Source organism: Candoia aspera, chromosome 1 (assembly GCF_035149785.1).
Source record: "Candoia aspera isolate rCanAsp1 chromosome 1, rCanAsp1.hap2, whole genome shotgun sequence".
NCBI lineage: Eukaryota > Metazoa > Chordata > Lepidosauria > Squamata > Boidae > Candoia > Candoia aspera.
The window spans coordinates 82,296,758-82,315,155 of record NC_086153.1 but is presented as its reverse complement, the minus strand read 5'-3'; the positions used below and the strand labels follow the sequence as shown (position 1 = coordinate 82,315,155).

The 18,398-nt window shown below is 40.3% G+C and overlaps 1 protein-coding gene across 2 annotated transcripts in view; it reads left to right on the top strand.

Moving 5' to 3' along the window:
* Window positions 1-18,398, top strand: part of ARID1B (AT-rich interaction domain 1B) — a 422,870-nt gene that overhangs the window by 281,334 nt on the left and 123,138 nt on the right. For both annotated transcript variants that reach the window (XM_063308100.1, XM_063308110.1), the window contains exon 6: window positions 6,106-6,349. In XM_063308100.1, the coding sequence (XP_063164170.1) occupies window positions 6,106-6,349 (244 nt within the window). The remainder of the gene's footprint in view (window positions 1-6,105; window positions 6,350-18,398) is intronic.

The window sequence follows — 18,398 nt, the reverse complement described above, 5'->3', positions numbered from 1 at the left end:
GTATGACCACTGCATATTTGATTGGAATAACTAGCAGGTTTAGTTTTGGTACCTTGCTGGTAATTTAGCAAAACATATTTTTGTGTAAAAAATATTTGTGACTGATGATACAGTCCTGTACATGCCTATTTAGAAATAGTTCTCACTGAATTCAGTAGGTTTGCGTATATAGAATTTCGGAATAGAGAAGCTAAATACATTTCAAGATATCCTTGTAGCTTTATGCAGTATGAGAAAGAAATACTGCTGAGTTTTGTTTTATTAAGGAAATCGAGAAAGGTGAATTGGGGGCAAGGGAAAGATGCAGTAGGGGTAATGCAAAAAATACACACAAAGCATTTGAAAGCTCTACTTACATTTCTTCTTTCTTCCCCTCCTCCTCCCACTTGGTTTTTTTTTTTGGATAAAATGCAATTCTTTAAACAGAATTACATCACGTGGAGCCCTTTTGATTTTATGAATGATCTTTGTCAGATTTGTGAGGAAATCCCTTGAAGGCACACACTTGAGGGAATGCCTGAGATTTGTCACACACTTCACTTCCGAGGGGATTAGTAAAATGAAAAGTCGTAATTTGATCTGATTTGCAGGGAGGGGTAAGTAAACCCCTCTAGATACTTTCACCCTCCACTCCTCTTTCATTCTCATAGTTCACGGAGTGAGCCAAAGATAAATTGTTGCATTACCGCGGACTCTTGGGTATTTTCTTGATCCCCGAACTGCAAATCATTTTATCCTTCGCTATGTTGCATACTTAATAACATTTTGAAGTATTACTTGGCCTTATAAAACGGGTTACCTGCAGTTCAAAAAATGTTATCAGTGTCTTGGCTGTTGTCTGGAAGGCATGGCTGCCCTGAATGCAGCAGGGCACATTATTGTAACAGGTTTCCCTTGGGGGCACATGATTTCTATTTGTTCTTTCATCTTTTGTTTTTATTGTATTCATTTTAAACAACTGAACCTATCTTGATGGAGGTTGTTTTCATATTTCATTGTATTCTGTGCCACCAGTGTTTGTTTTATCAGCTATTCTGCTGCATTTAATAGACATTTGACTTCATTCATGGCTCCGCTTTATTATCTGAGTGTCATAGTTTGTTGTATAAAAATATCTGTATAATGAATTTACTCTGATTAAGTTCTTCCAACTTGATTTTATGGATAGAAAATAATGCTTATTTCTTAAAATAGAGACAAAACAGGTATGTCTGTCTGTATATCCCCAATAGATTAACTTTGTTATGTCATCGTTTACTAGATGCTGTACTTGTTGTTTTTCTAATGAAAATAATTCACAGTCTCATTTTTTTAACTAAATAGAAGTGGTCCTGACATATCTTACTTTTTATAATATATTGTACAAGCATTGAAAAGTCTTAATATATTGTGGATTAAAACAAGAATTATTCTTGTTTTAAAGCAGGACACAATTTGATTAAAAAAGACACTCAGTAGAAAAATGTGCAAGGTGGAAATGTATATTCCTCATTATAAATGAAGCTGCTTGTTTTTATAAATTTTGTAATGTAAATTGTGCAGAGTGTATTATTGTTAAGCAGAACTCCATCTGGATACATGACAGATAATATTTATATACGTTTCATAAACATGGCAAAGCATTTCTTTTATTTTCTTTTGAACTTCATTGCTAGTGAGGCATATTAATAACAGAATGGATCCAGAATTAATCATATTTAGGCCAGACAGATGGAAATCAGTGGAACTTAAGTCAGTCGTGATGAAGCAGCTCTGTGTAATTCTGTTTTCAAAGCAGAGAACTCCCTGGTCAACATTAGAATAGCTAGTGGTACGGCCATTCAGAATTAAAGGAGGCTATTATTTTTTAAAAAAACTGTTACTTGACCTAGAGGAGTTGGGAAATTATTAACTAGTCTCAAATGTGCCTTTTCTGACTAAGGTGATTAAAATGTGATGGCCTAGCAAATCCAGACACATCTGGAAAATAGTGTTTGTCTGGACCCATTTCAATCTGGCTTTTAAGCAATATATTGCAACTGAGACTAATTTAGTTGTTTTAGTGAATTACCTGCAATAGAAACTGGATACAGGCATATGGCCCTACTAATTTTTTTAGGCCTCTTGGTGTTTTCAGTACCATTGGCTATGGTATTCTTCTTGGACCTTGAGGTTAGTCCTTGGGAGCACAATTTTGCTGTGGATTGGGTCCTGTACATCCAACCACGTCAAGAAAGTAGTGCTGGGAGACTAATGGTACTTGGCTACTTCTTGTCCCCTATGCTATTTAATGTCTACATGAAACCAGTGAAAAGTCATGCAGAACATTAAAGTGAGTGCTGGTGTCATCTAGCTCTTCTTATCAACTAAGTCCAGGAAGCAGTTAATCCCCTTAATAATTACCTACATTTAATAATAGGCTAAATGCGCATGAAATTAAATTTAGATAAGAGGAAGATGTTATAGTACAGTTTTATCATGGGTGTCTGTATAGTGGGGGAGGGAAGCATAGAGGGCCAAAGGATGAAGAATATGTGTTGATGTCTTGACATAAATACTGCAACTTACATAGTTGCCTTGGTTATTGGGACACAAGTACTAGAGGCAGCATTTGGGTGATATCACTGCACAGATGTTATTGTGGTGTTGTGGTTTGCTGTGCATGCTGCCATGGTCAGTCTATTGTGTATGGGATTGCACTCCATCCGAAAGAGTTACTTTGGAGGTGATCCTTGATTTTCACCTATTTCTGGATTTCCAGGTGTCACCAATGGCAAGGAATCCATTTGTACAACTACGTTTTTAATTAGGCTTTCTGATGAGATGATCAATTCTGTTAGCCATTGGTTTTACTGTGTTCTAACAGTAAGAAATTTTGTTTAATTTTGACTAACTTGGGGTTCTGTGACGAAAAATATTTCTTCATAGAAACAATAATTAATAAACAAATGTGTTTTAGCTTTGAAGGAAGAATTATTTCAACAGTATCATTGTAAAGGGAATGAGTTGCTCAGTTTTCTTTAGTAATGATTATTGCTTCCCAATGAATGATGAGAATGTAGCTTGGATAACTGAGTTGGGAGCCATAATTACTGTTGTGCATAACTTGTAAGGAGAGGGAGATTTGATAAAAGTAGCTGAATTATGCAGGGAAAGGAAACCCTCTAGACATTGTAGCATGCAGTGGACTAAAGGTGTCATTTGCACAAAATGTGCCCTGAATAGCTCTTCTGCTGTCTGCTACTTATTTAACAGAGTAAAAGTATTGTACAAATAGATCCCCCAGTTCAAGAGATTCCGAGATTACAGTAACCCTTATATGAGAGAAAAAGTAGTCGTCATTGGATGTTATCTTACCCATTGATGTTGTCTTGCAATGTGGGCTGCTCCCAGGCAAGGCACATCCATTGTGGAGCTCTTGGATGAACCCTGTGTTCCATAAATTCAAGTAGGATTTTATATAGGTTAATTATGCAGGTGTATGTAACCACAACCCATGTTTCTTGCTTAGATTCATTATTTACAAAAATGATGATCTGTCTAACGCATGCAGATTTTGTGATGCCCATGCATTTTTGTGCTGGAGATATACCTGCAGTACTTTGATTTCAGTCATGCCAGAATCAGCCTTTTCCCCCTCCCAATAATGGGATTTATGTTGACTGTAAGGGTGAATTTTTAATCCTAAATGACACATATATAATCTCTAGCTAATTTTCAAGTGTTAGTGTTTTCCAGACAATTCCCTATACTACATTAGCCTACAAAAACTCCTCTGAAAGTTGCCACCAAATTATTATTTTGAATTTAACAAATGGGGAAAAGTTACTAAACAAAGGGCATAATCATCTTATTTGGAATTCTGACCTGTATCTAATTGAAGATTTTCATTATGTTACTTGTTTCTTCATATTTCCCATACAATATCAGATACTGCTCTATTTTTATTTTTTGGATATGCGTTCTGCTATGTTCTCCTCTCCTTCCTAATGTTACTGTTATTTCTTGATCATTTTTTTTTTAATGATAAAGCAGAGCACTTTTTATACTTCCCTAACTCCCTTTTTCACTATACTTCGCATCGTTCTGTTGCAGGATAAGGTTGTATATGTAGTAGTTCTGAACAATAAGTTATGTATTATTGCAAAATGTTGGGAGATTTGTACTGCACTTATTCCAGAATTGAGAATTTCTCTTCCATTCACTTCTCCAGAATCTTGTGGATTCTGGAATCTTATGGATCTTGAGAGGTGGGTGATGTTGGGTTCATTTTTAGAGAAGTTTTCCTGCTGTGGTTGCTTTTTAGCCAGGGAGCATTTGTTTGCTGTTGGAAGCAGCAGTATGTTTGCTGTTGGAAGACCTTGGCATCACTGTCAATACAGCTCCCATACACAGGGATTCACAACATTCATTGCTGGCAGCTCAATTTTTTTTAAAAAAAGTAATTACACATTTCATCAGAATTGTGTTCATATAACTACTATAAAGAGAAAAATCAAAAGAAATCGTTGAATTCTCTTGCTATATAGCTCATTTGCTTTTTAGAAATGCTGAGGAGAATATGTTCTTGGAGTTAACAAATTCAGGAAGCAATTAATTAAGAGACTCATATGTCATTGTGAAGAGCCAGAAGTAGGATTGCTTTATCGTGCATTCATATGTATCAGAAAGAAAGAAAGAAAGAAAGAAAGAAAGAAAGACAGGCTATGATTTTCTGTCAAGGACAACAGTAAAAGCAAAATTCTTTATGGAAAAGTGACTGCATTTCAGTACATAAAAAGAGAGGTGTTTCTAACACATTCACTTCTTCACACTTAAACTTTTTCTGTCTACATCGTCACAGCAACTACATTGTAGAAGCACCACTAGGAAAGCACAATAGGTCTATAAGAGGATCCTTTATGGGTTCTGAATTAATCAGAATTCTGGCTCTCCATCTTATTGGAGCATTTTTCTTATGCCATCTATTTGCTGAAGTTAAGACCAACTTCTAAGCCTGCTTAAGATTCTTACTAGTTTCTGCTGTAGCATCATCATGTCTCTGAGTCTATCCATTTGTATCCTTTGTGTTAGTAGTGGCTTATTGGCATTGTGGTTGCACATACCTGGTGCAACTGTATACTATCTATAAGAGCCTAAATCAAATTTAATTATATTGCATTACTTGTAACAGTTTTGGTTTAGCAATCTGCTTGAATAGCCTAACTTGCCATTTGGGAAAATAATTAAATAAAAATATAACCCTTGAAGCCCAAGGGGCACTTTAAGTGGGTTCAGTATTTTCTGCAGTGTGCATAAGCAGTGCACCAGAACAAACTCTGCATTAATATATTTCTACCTCCAGTAGGATAAAGCATTAGGGCAGAGCATCCCAAACTTTCTCAGTTTATGGTGCCCCTAGGGGTTCCCAAACTATGCACCAAGGTATTCCAGGTCACCACAGCAAACTCACTAACAGTACTGTTTATTAAGTAGTAAAATACCCCATGGCACCCCTGTGAGTTCGCTTTGGTGCCCCAGGACGTAATAGTGCATAGTTTGGAAACTGTGGAATTAGGGTATTGCTTCTTCTATCTGATTTCAAAGTGAGTGCAGATACTGTAGTTCAGTAGTATATCTTAAAACTCTCATGTTATGCTTAATAGGATAAATAACATTACATGATATTCATCTAATAAAGCCACAGAATTAAATAGTGAGAGCATAAATAATACGCATGAATGAAGTCCTGTAGAATGTCAACATATCTGGGAAAATATGTCGAGTGAAACATGAATGAGCTATGGAAGAGATTCCTCACTAGTCCAACTTCAATAATTATATTCTAATAACTATATTAGAACTGAATTAAAATCTGTATATTGTCCCTTTAATTCCAGGAACATCCAGGAAAATTTTGATACAAGTGAAAGTTTATTATGCATTTTGTGCATTTTTATATAAGAAAGAGGAAATACCAATCCTTCATTTCAATTTTAATTGCTTGTTATTAATTCAGGGCAATGTATTCATGACATTTGTCCCAAACTGGGATTTGTTCTACCATCTTCCAATATTCTGTGTACCTTATTTTGGATATTGGTTGCAACTACTCTTTTATCGATTTCCCCTGCTCTTTCTTCTCAGGATTTATCAGGCTCCATCGATGACCTGCCCACTGGAACTGAAGCAGCATTGAGTTCAGCAGTGAGTGCTTCAGGTTCTACCAGCAGTCAAGGGGAACAGAGCAACCCAGCACAGTCACCTTTCTCCCCTCATGCCTCTCCACACCTCTCCAGCGTCCCTGGGGGCCCTTCCCCTTCCCCCGTGGGCTCTCCGGCTGGAAGCAACCAGTCACGGTCGGGTCCCATTTCTCCTGCAAGTATTCCAGGTAAATGGTGGGCTTTCAATATATATTTATATATATTCAGCAATCTGTGGTGGTCTGCTTTGTTTCTTACCAGTATGTGTTTGTGCTTCTCACTTTTTCATCCCAGGCATGTCTCAATCATTTGAATTAAAGGAGTCAGATTAAAGGACAAAATGAAATAATTAAACTTGTTCAGGAAGCATACTTTGTAAATTGTTACACAACCTAAATTCACATCTTCCCCCTTTTCAAAAACATTGGTCACTGATGTTTGTTTTGAAAATGAACAAAAATAAGACTGCAATATTATGCATAGTTACCTCAAGAAGTAAGTTTCATTTAATTCAGAATGGGTCCTGCTTCTGAATAAACATGCGTATAGGATTGTGCTGTATCTTGATTGTCACTTTCTGCCTCCCTCCTAGTTTGTCTTTCTGGATCTTAGTCAACTTCTGATCTCCTGTTCAATCTTGCCTCAAACTTCTCTATATGTCATAGATTGGCTTCCCCAATCATTTTTTTCCTCTGGCAAGGCAAAACAAGGAGCAGTTGTATTGCTGATACTATGTCAGCAATGCAAAAATTTAGCAGGCGGTTGTTTTTTCCTGAAGAGGTTGTTAAAATTAAGGTGTTCTGTTCCCATGGCTTCCTGGTGTAAAAACATCCTTTATCTCATACCTTTGTCAACCAAGAAGAAATTGGCACCTAAAGAAGTATCAAAAGAACATAAAGAATAACCCCAACTGAATTTCTAAATGCTTGATTTGATCCTATGTATTGTTTAAGCACTCTCCTTCTCATTATTATTATTATTATTTATTCATCTTGATCATGTTTGTGAGAATGAAAGTTCATAATACATACATTATCATAACTTATTTCTTTCTTTCCCCTTCGAAAAAAACCCTGGGCACATACAGCTGAGAGTGGGTTCCCATACTGTGTAATTCTCTCACCACCCTGAACTGTAGCCTCTCTATCATGGAAGTAAAATGTATTCATATTATAAAGTGTGGAAATTATTTAAAATACTTTCAGAACTTTATACATCACAGGTGTTATACAGTTTCTTCCTCATTTATCACTCCATTTTTACCGGTATATTGTTAATCAATATTAGCAAAAGGAAATGCTTGTCATTTAGAAAGCTGATCTCTCTCTCTCTCTCTCTCTCTCTCTCTTTAATAAAATGATAACTGAGGAGTGAAAGCTGACATGGTATTACATCAAAATGCATTGCTGATGCCAGAACATTTAGTGAGTGCTAGTTTGGCTTGCTTCCTGGGCCCAGAGTCTCAGTTTACTAACAAAGCAAAAATGTTAAAAAGCAGGAGGCTGGGATCGCAACATTCTGTGGCCAGCTCTCAGTTTCTAATGGGCTAGTATTACGTTTTTACCAGATGCTCCAATAGCTACAGAAATGTTCTGTTCCAAGGTTTAATTATGATATGGACAAATCGCCTAAAATAACCCCCACCCTGTTTCATGAGTCTTCATGTGCAGTGTAAGGCAGCTAAGCAGTCTGTATTAAAGAATATATTTCAATCGTACCTATCATTTATACATTGCTCTCTTTTCCTTAAAAACAAAAAGAAATTGTATATGTTCTTTTTTATTTTTTTCTTACATAACAAAGAATATGTGTATTGATAAAATGGAGGGGATTTGCTCTTCTGAGTCTTCCTCCCTTGTTTTAAACATTACTCTCTGAGGTTCTTTCTGGAGTCTCCAGTCTTGAAGGGAAGTGTGCAAAAATGTCATTTACATAGTGTGATTTTCATCACTGATATTGTATTCAGTAATTACTTAGCAATTGTGTAGGTGTCAGATCATTGTCCCTTGCATGAGACATATTCATGTTCTTTTACACAGAAGCCCTATGATTATGAAAAAAAAGATTTTTGTATGATTGTAAACCACCCAGAGTCGCTTGCCGAGATGGGCGGTGAAGAAATGTGAGTGATAGATAAATAAATAAGAGTACATCCTATATGCTTACTGTGGGCAATAATCTATTATGCAAATATGTAACTTTAAGGAGCCTTTGATAATAGAGACAGGGCCAACATCTGGAGCCCTACAATACAAGTTGCTCTCAAATGAATGCCTAGAAAGTAGCAAGGAACGGGACAGCAGAAAATAGATGAAGCAGTCTTTTCTGAGTTTACAGTAGGTAGGAGATGGGAGTCTTAGGCTAGAGGCTTTTGGGGCATATCCTGGGGTGATGGAGCAATTTGTAATTGCTTGCTTGTGATTCGAGGTTCCAGTTAGGGACCGCCTCTGTCAAGACACTTGTATAAAACAACACAGTCTGGGTTTGTTTGTTTTTGTGGGGGTAAGAACATTATTTGACACTGGGAAAAGGGGTTGTTGAGACAAACAGTTTAAGTATCACTGAATTAGGTGCTGTATAGTTAAAAAGAGAAACTTACTTTTAAAAAATGCTTTAAATATATACTCTCTTTAGGGTGGAGGAGAAGCGGCAGTGTGATTATTTCCAGTTAAGAGTGTTCTAGCATGAAGGCAGCAAAAAACAGCACATTTTATTCTTATATCATGAAGGTGTTATAATTTGAATTTAAAATGGAAAACTCTTCAGTCTTAGGGGTATGGTTTGTTGGCATGTTTGAGGTAAATTATGTAAACAGAGCCAAGACTCCATTTGTCTATTCATGAGGGTGATAAATCTCTGAAAACTTAACAAAATGAGCCCAAATTTATGCAACCCATCTCATGATTCCCTGTGCACACGCACCACAAACATACCTCCCGCTGGTAAAGAGGTTGGAAAGCTCTGCATGCTTTCCTTACCTTGTTTTAATCAGGATTAGGCATGCATTTGTTTGCTTTCACATATTAGAAATTTAAAAGCAACTGTAAGAGCAGTATGAAGGACAGAAATAGGTAAACTGTACTTCATAGATAGACTTATCAGAGCAAGACTAGAAATTGAAATTATTTAACTACCACTTTCTAGGCAGTAAAACTAATGTCAACACTGATGAGTCTGAAAGGTGAAAACTATATGCATTTTAAGCTTAATCAACAGCTAAAAAACAAGGGGACTCAGTAGTATGTATTTATTCAGTCAATGACCAGCAAATTTTAAAAAAAAAACAGTAACAGTAAAACAAATTAATACAGCTGTATACTAACAGACAAATCACAAATCTATATGATAGTTTTTAGTTTTTGATTTTTAAATTTATTATTACTTGGGTAATCAATGTATTATTACAGTATTAGAGGTGTCTCTATTAGTATTATGTGATTTGTCTGTTAGTATAAAGTTGTATCTTCAGCAAAGGATTGTTACCTTGTCGTGGTGCTGGAGCTTGAGCACCTCAATGATGCCATGAGCTAAACCGTGAAGGGCCACCCAAGATGGGAAGGTCATGACAGAGAGGTCAGACTAAATGCAATCCCTGGGGAAGGTAATAGCAACCCACACCAGTATTCTTGCCTTGAAAAGATATGCCCAATTAAATGCAAAATTCTAGAGGCTAGCCAGAAGAGATAAGGAATTATTTTTAAACAAGCAATGTGCGGAAGTGGAAGAAGACAATAGAATAGGAAGGACAAGAGACCTCTTCCAGAAAATTAGAAACATCGGAGGTAAATTCCAGGCAAAAATGGGCATGATCAAAAACAAAGATGGCAAGGACCTAACAGAAGAAGAAGAGATCAAGAGAAGGTGGCAAGAATATACAGAAGATCTGTCTAGGAAGGATAATAATATCGGGGATAGCTTTGACAGTGTGGTCAGTGAGCTAGAGCCAGACATCCTGAAGAGTGAGGTTGAATGGGCCTTAAGAAGCATTGCTAATAACAAGGCAACAGGAGACGACGGTATCCCAGCTGAATTGTTCAAAATCTTGCGAGATGGTGCTGTCAAGGTAATGCATGCTATATGCCAGCAAATTTGGAAAACACAAGAATGGCCATCAGATTGGAAAAAGTCAACTTATATCCCCATACCAAAAAAGGGAAACACTAAAGAATGTACAAACTATCGAACAGTGGCACTCATTTCACATGCCAGTAAGGTAATGCTCAAGATCCTGCAAGGTAGACTTCAATTCATGGAGCAAGAATTGCCAGATGTACAAGCTGGGTTTAGAAAAGGCAGAGGAACTAGAGACCAAATTGCCAATATCCAATGGATAATGGAAAAAGCCAGGGAGTTTCAGAAAAACATCTATTTCTGTGTTATTGACTATTCTAAAGCCTTTGACTGTGTGGACAATAATAAATAATTGTGGCAAGTTCTTAGTGGTATGGGGATACCAAGTCATCTTGTCTGCCTCCTGAGGAATCTGTATAATGACCAAGTAGCAACAGTAAGAACAGACCACGGAACAACGGACTGGTTTAAGATTGGGAAAGGAGTACGGCAGGATTGTATACTCTCACCCTACCTATTCAACTTGTACACAGAACACATCATGCGACGTGCTGGGCTTGAGGAATCCAAGGCTGGGGTTAAAATCGCTGGAAGAAACATTAACAATCTCAGATATGCAGATGAAACCACTTTGATGGCTGAAAGCAAAGAGGAACTGAGGAGCCTTATGATGAAGGTGAAAGAAGAAAGTGCAAAAGCTGGCTTGCAGCTAAACCTCAAAAAAACCAAGATTATGGCAACCAGCTTGATTGATAACTGGCAAATAGAGGGAGAAAATGTAGAAGCAGTGAAAGACTTTGTATTTCTAGGTGCAAAGATTACTGCAGATGCTGACTGCAGTCAGGAAATCAGAAGACGTTTAATCCTTGGGAGAAGAGCAATGACAAATCTCGATAAATAGTTAAGAGCAGAGACGTCACATTGACAACAAAGGTCCGCATAGCTAAAGCAGTGGTATTCCCAGTAGTAACATATGGCTGCGAGAGCTGGACCATAAGGAAGACTGAGAAAAGGAAGATCAATGCTTTGGAACTGTGGTGTTGGAGGAAAATTCTGAGAGTGCCTTGGACTGCAAGAAGATCAAACCAGTCCATCCTCCAGGAAATAAAGCCAGACTGCTCACATGAGGGAATGATATTAAAGGCAAAACTGAAATCCTTTGGCCACATAATGAGAAGACAGGACACCCTGGAGAAGACGCTGATGCTAGGGAGAGTGGAAGGCAAAAGGAAGAGGGGCCAACCAAGGGCAAGATGGATAGATGATATTCTAGAGGTGACGGACTCGTCCCTGGGGAGCTGGGGGTGTTGACGACCGGCAGGAAGCTCTGGCGTGGGCTGGTCCATAATGTCACAAAGAGTCGGAAGCGACTAAACGAATAAACAACATATAGCTGTATTAATTTGTATTAACCATACAATTTAAGGCAAATGTTTTGCAGAGCACAGAAACCTAGCTTTATAAAATTCCTTTGGTGCTAGATATTTCAACAGATGAAGAACATGAATTATGAATCTCTTCTCACAAGTAGATTCTTTTTTTTTCTTTTTGAAAGAATCAAAAGAAACTAAAGACAGGATAGTAGAACTCCAAGGTCTCAGTCATATGCATTTCTTAGCCCTCTTGTCTGAAGGGACATGGTAGTGAGAAAGGCAAAGGCAGGAAATGTTGGATTGTTGCTTAGATTTGATTGTTTTGGGGACATTGGGGGGAAGGGGTTTCTGGTATGGCATTTGTGCCATTGTAAGTTGAATGACACACATGAAATAGTGAGAAAACCCAGTCTTCTGCCTGTCTTGCACAGGAGGGTGATGTGTCATAATTAAAGGTAGGGTTCACAGGGACATGAAGTTTCTTTTTCTAGGTTTTTAAATCTATTTTAAAAGTCTACTTTGGGTTTGGAGTATTACTTTATTTTATGTTGACATTGCATCTGGGAATGAACACCATACAAGCAAAATAAATAAATAGTTATTAACATAGCTGTTCCATTATGAAAATCTGTGGTAATCTTTTAGGGATTATATTACTTACCTATGTTTTAATTTGGCCTTGGTGAAATTATGTTCAAATGTCTTTCCCAAGGATTAGGAAGTTCATCTCTGTGGATGTGCAGCTTACTTTGCCTTATGAAGAAGATAGCCAGGCAGCTCCATGATATGATTGGTGGCTGTTTTTCCCATTGGCAAATGATGTCTCGTGGAAGGGGAAGTGAAGCCAAAGTTTATTTGCATCAATCTCTTTCCTTAACATTGCCTGTATTAAATCAGTAAGGACATCATGATTTGCTGGACTCATTATTGTAAAAAAAGGATCAGCAATGGGGGAAGCACAATTTATGCCAGTATACTTTTCTGACAGGCCATGGGTTGGTGGATAGCACTTTAATGTGGCCATCTGGAAGAACCTGGCAGACATGGTTTCTATTTACTGCTTTGAAATGGTTTCAATTTTAGTTTCTTAACCTACTATTAATATAATAGGTTAGTTAAATAATTTGTCACAAATATGTCAAACCCATTTAAAGTTCCTAATACTCATATCCAAAGAGTAATTCTATAACGGAAGCTATAGTTAAACAATGATGCCCAAAATTAAAGATTTGTGAATATTTCTTTATTTCGCAAATGACTCTGAAAAATGCAGTTTTGTGCATGTCTGTTCAGACTTAATTGTATTCAGTGGGGCATATTTACAGGTGAATAAGTATGAGTTGCAACTAAAATTTTATTTATCTGCAACTACTAAATTCAGATCAACAGTTAGATTTTTATTTTAAAAAATCAGTGTTATGCAAAGCATTTGAAAGAGGTACTTCACAAAACACATGGGCTTTGGAAATTGTCAAGAAAGCAAATTTGCTCTGCAACTGATACACATTGTCATGAGCACTGATGGTGAGCAGGAGGGGGCCCCTATCCAGGGGGGAAAACGCATGCGTAGTAGTGAGGAGTTGAGCAGTCATTCAAAGAGACACAGAACAGACCCATCTTGACTTTGGGTTTATCTGTATAGGTTTTCTCACGCTTCTTCAGTTTGTTAGGATTTTCTGTCTAATGTAGCAGTAATAAAACACTAGAGACCTCGTCTCAGCGTTGTTCCTGACTGTTCCTCGTCTCAGTGTTGTTCCTGACTGTTAGGACATCAATCCTAACGAACTCCTACTCCCATCGAAAGAGGGAGCAAAGAAAAAAAAATTGGGGCTGGGGGGAAATGTCTTCGGAAAACCAGGAAATTCGGCAAGCCATTCAACAACTGGCAGCTGCCTTGCAACAACACCAGCAACAAGTAGATCTCCAGATCAGCACATTACAAGCAGCTATGCTACAGCAGTTACAACAACCAGCTCCGATTAATCCACAACCGGTGCCTGCAGCAGCAGCAGCTCTGCCAGTAGTCTTGAGATCCCAGGGCAGTTTACCAGAGAAGTTTGGAGGAGAAGCAGGACAGTCGAGAACCTTTCTTACACAGTGCACAATGTTTTTCGACAGCAGACCGGCAGAGTTCCCAACAGATCAACAGTTTTTGAACCAGAGTCACTTTTATTTTAAGTCTGCTAAAGGGCCCAGCAGCCAAATGGGCTATTCTCATGGTGGAGAACAACAACCCAATTCTCAATGACTACCAGAATTTTCTGGCAGGGTTCCGAGCACACTTTGACAACCCGATCAGAGAGGTCACTGCCAGCCAGGAAATTCGGAAACTCAAGCAAGACAACAAGAGGGTGGGGATTTACATTGCTGATTTCAAGCTGTTAGCAAGAGATCTGGACTGGAATGAAAGTGCTTTGAAAGACCAATTCAAACAGGGGCTGGATGAGGAAATAAAAAATGAATTAGTGCGCCAGGGAACACCAGGTACTTTAGAAGGTTTATATCAGCTGTCTGTGGTCATAGACGCCAGGCTAGAAGAGCTCAGAGAGATGCAGCTGGGGAGAGGCAGGGGCTTCAGAGCACTTCCAGGATTTCCAGCTCTCTCTGCAGCATCTCTCTACTCAGGACCAGAGGAGCCAATGCAGATCGGGGTGAGCAGGAGGCTTACTTCCAAGGCTGAGAGACAGAGAAGGAAAGAGACAGCCCTCTGTTTCTACTGCGGAGCCCCGCGGCATATGGTGAGAGCTTGCCCAGCGAGAAACCAAGCAAGTTCTGTAAGAGCCCCAGGGCAAGCAGCAGAACCAAGAGCCACTTCTGCCTCTACTTCCAACCAGGGAAACTCCGTCGGTCTCCCTCCACAGAGCTCAGCAGGGAGACAATCAATTAAGAAGGGCTTATTCCGAGGATTCCAGGCAATCCTTTTACTACTTACCAGTAATAATGCACGTCAACCCAGAGCACCAGGTCAAGCTAGAGGCTCTCATGGATTCCGGAGCTTCCACCAATTTTATTGATGTACAGACTGTACAAGACCTGAACATCCCGACCATGGAATTGCCACATCCCATAGAAGTTGAGACCATTGACGGTCAGCCACTCAAGGCAGGACCGATTCGAAGTTTCACAGAACCTTTGCAACTAACAACAGGAGACCACACTGAGTGGATCCAACTTTACATTACTGCATCACTTAATGTGCCTATAGTCCTGGGCACACCTTGGCTGAAGATCCACAACCCATTGTTGGACTGGACTACGGGAGCAGTCTCCTTCCCAGCTAAGGAATGCCAGCACCACAAGATTCAAGTTGCTCTTCTCTCTCCAGCAACCAACGCAGTCACCGAAGCAGGGGGGGTCCAGTTGCCAGCCAAGTATGCAGATTTTACAGACGTTTTCAGCGAACAAGAGGCCACAGCACTACCCCCCCATAGGGACTCTGATTGCACTATTGAGTTGATACCAGGAGCCAAGATTCCAGCAAGGAAACAATATCCCATGTCCCCCAAGGAACTAGCCACCTTAAAGGATTACTTGGATTCTAATCTCCAAAAGGGTTTCATCCGACCATCTACTTCCCCAGCATCTGCTCCTACATTCTTTGTACCAAAGAAGCCTGACCCGTTGGCACCAGCAGCTCAGGAGGCACCCATGAGAGTTGTTCATGATTTCAGCTCCCTCAATAAGGTCATGGTCAAAGAAAATCACCCACTCCCCTTAATAGCTGACCTGCTGGATCGCTTACAGAAAGCACACATTTTTACTAGGTTGGACCTCAGGAATGCGTACAATCTGATCCAGATGAAAGAGGGGCACGAATATCTGACTGCCTTCAATACCAGGTATGGGAAATTTGAGTACCTTGTTCTTCCGTTTGGCTTGACAAATGCAGGAGCCATATTTTCCCGATTTATGAATCAAATTTTCTCTGATTTACTAGATAAGTATCTGGTCATTTATCTAGATGACATATTAATATTCTCTGATGCTACAACTCATGTAGCCCATGTACGTAATGTCTTACAAAGACTGAGAGAGAACAAGCTGTTTGCCAAGCTAGAGAAGTGTGCCTTCGATTTAACTGAATTACATTTCCTGGGCTATAGAATATCAACAGAAGGCATATCCATGGATCCTTCAAAGGTCCAGGCAATTCTCTCTTGGCAACCCCCCCGAAATGTGAAAGATGTACAAAAATTCCTAGGATTCGCCAATTTTTATAGAAAATTCATATATAAATTTAGTGACAGGGCCAAGCCCCTCACACAGCTTTTGAAGAAAGGATCAAAATTCCTTTGGGGAGAGAGGGAGCAAGCAGCCTTCCAAGAATTTAACCAACTCTTTGCATCCCAGCCGCTTTTAAAGCATCCTGATCCCACGAAGCAATTCATAATGCATTCAGATGCTTCAAATTTTGCTATCGCTGCTGTTTTATTGCAATATACTGACAAAGCAGGGAAGACATTGCTTCCTTGTGCCTTTTTCTCTCGCATGCTCTCGGCAGCAGAGAAAAACTATGATGTTTTTAACGAGTTGCTGGCAATTAAAGCAGCATTTCAAGAGTGGAAGCACTGGCTAGAAGGTGCAACCTTTCCTGTGAAAGTTTGCACTGATCACAAGAATTTACAGCTTCTACAAAACACCAGATCCCTCACCCCATGCCAAATCAGATGGAGCCAGTTTTTCTCCTGTTTCAATTTTGTTATTTCTTGTGTTCCTGGGGCGCAGAACTGTTTGGCAGATGCCTTGTCTGGATCCATTCAGGCAGCCCCCGCTACTCACCAGGAAGTCCAGGCTACTATATTACAACCTCACAACTTTGATCAGTCTATGAGGGGGAACCAGACAGAGATTTTAGCAGCAGGCAGACAAGCAGAGGACCTATTCGCAGGAGTCAGAGCTCAGCAACAACAGAACCCGTATGCCAGGGCCAGAATGGATGACCTCCAGAGGGGCCCGCAAGACACTGCCTCCCCATTTAATGTGGAAGCAGGAATCCTCTGGCATAGTGGGTGATTATACATTCCCCCCTCATTGAGGGAAGAAGTACTGAGACTTTGCCATGACCATGAAACGGCAGGCCACGGAGGTGTTTTCAAAACTCTCCATAGAGCTCTGAGAGACTACTGGTGGCCTAAGATGACTGCAGACATAAAGGGTTACATTGCTTCTTGTCATACCTGTAGACGAGCCAAGCCTCTCACAGGGAAACCCACAGGACTCTTGCAACCACTACCCACCCCCAATAGGCCTTGGGATACAATTTCCATGGATTTCATCACTGATTTACCCCCGGTCCAGAAGCTGACTACCGTACTAGTGGTGGTGGGCCTTTTCAGTAAAATGGCACATTTTATTCCTTGCAAGGGCCTCCCATCTGCACAAGCCACAGCACAGTTGTTTATGGACCATGTTTTTAGGTATAGAGGCATGATAAATCACTTGGTGAGTGACAGAGGCCCTCAGTTCACTTCCAGGTTCTGGAGGGCCCTTTTCCAGTCATTAGGGGTCCAGATCCACCTATCATCATCGCATCATCCTGCTAGTAATGGGCAAGCTGAGAAAATTAACCAATGGTTACAGCAGTATCTCAGGTGTTACATCACTTATCAGCAAGACAATTGGCCGGCCCTGCTCCCCATGGCAGAATTTACTTATAACAACTCTGTGCAATCCTCTATCAAGATGACTCCTTTCCAAGCACTCTACAGGGTTAACCCTCGGGTGTTGCCCACCTCCTCCCAGCAGGGAACTGTTCCAGCGGCGGCTGATTATCTTAAAGAGCAACAAGCCGCACAAGAGTTGTTAAAGGAGCAGCTGAACAGGGCAAAGAGTGCTTACAAGAGAGCTGCAGATGCTCACAGACAAGAGGGCCAGCAATTGCGGTAGGAGACAAAGTGTGGCTCTCTACCAAGTTTTTGACCTCTACCAGGCCTTCCAAGAAGTTGGACTCTAAGTTTGTGGGCCCTTTCACTGTGGTGCAGCAGATAAATCCAGTGACTTATTGTTTACAGCTGCCAGCATCCATGAAAGTCCATCCGGTGTTTCACAGAGCCTTGCTAGCCAAAGACCCTCCCTCAAGTGCCTTACGATCACAACTGCCCCCCCCCCACCTCCAGTAATTGTGGATGGGGAGGAGAAATACGAAGTTGAGGAAATTTTGGACTCTAGGAGGAGGGAAAGGGGCATCCAATATTTAATACACTGGAAAGGGTACCCTGAGGAAGAGCGCACATGGGAAAATGCCAGAGATGTGCATGCACCAGCACTGGTTCAACGATTCCATCAGCTTTTCCCTCACAAACCCAAGCCTCGCACTCTACCAGAGATTCCTCACTTGACTGAGCAAGCAGAGGAATCCCAAGCAGAGGAATTTGTAAGTTGGCAACCTCCACCCCGCCAGAAGCTCTGAGGCCAGAGAGAGAGGAGGAGGGGGAGCTGCAGCCCTCCACCTCCGGCTTGCATTTCCCAAGGGGGAGGGGGGAAGAATCTTCTAATTACCTAGCTATTTTCCAGAAGCAGCCACCTGGGCCAGAAGCGTTATCAGACCTAGAGAGCAGCAGTGATTCATCCTTGGAGGAGTTTTCCTTTGAAGAATTTCCATTGTTGCCCAGTTCCCATGGGAGCTTGGAGGGGGAGATGGACTCTCATGAGACTTTGGAGGGAGGAAGGAACTCTAGAGAGGAGCGGGCTGAAATGGAATGTAAATCTGGAGGGAGGGTGATGTCATGAGCACTGAGGGTGAGCAGGAGGGGGCCCCTATCCAGGGGGGAAAACACATGTGTAGTAGTGAGGA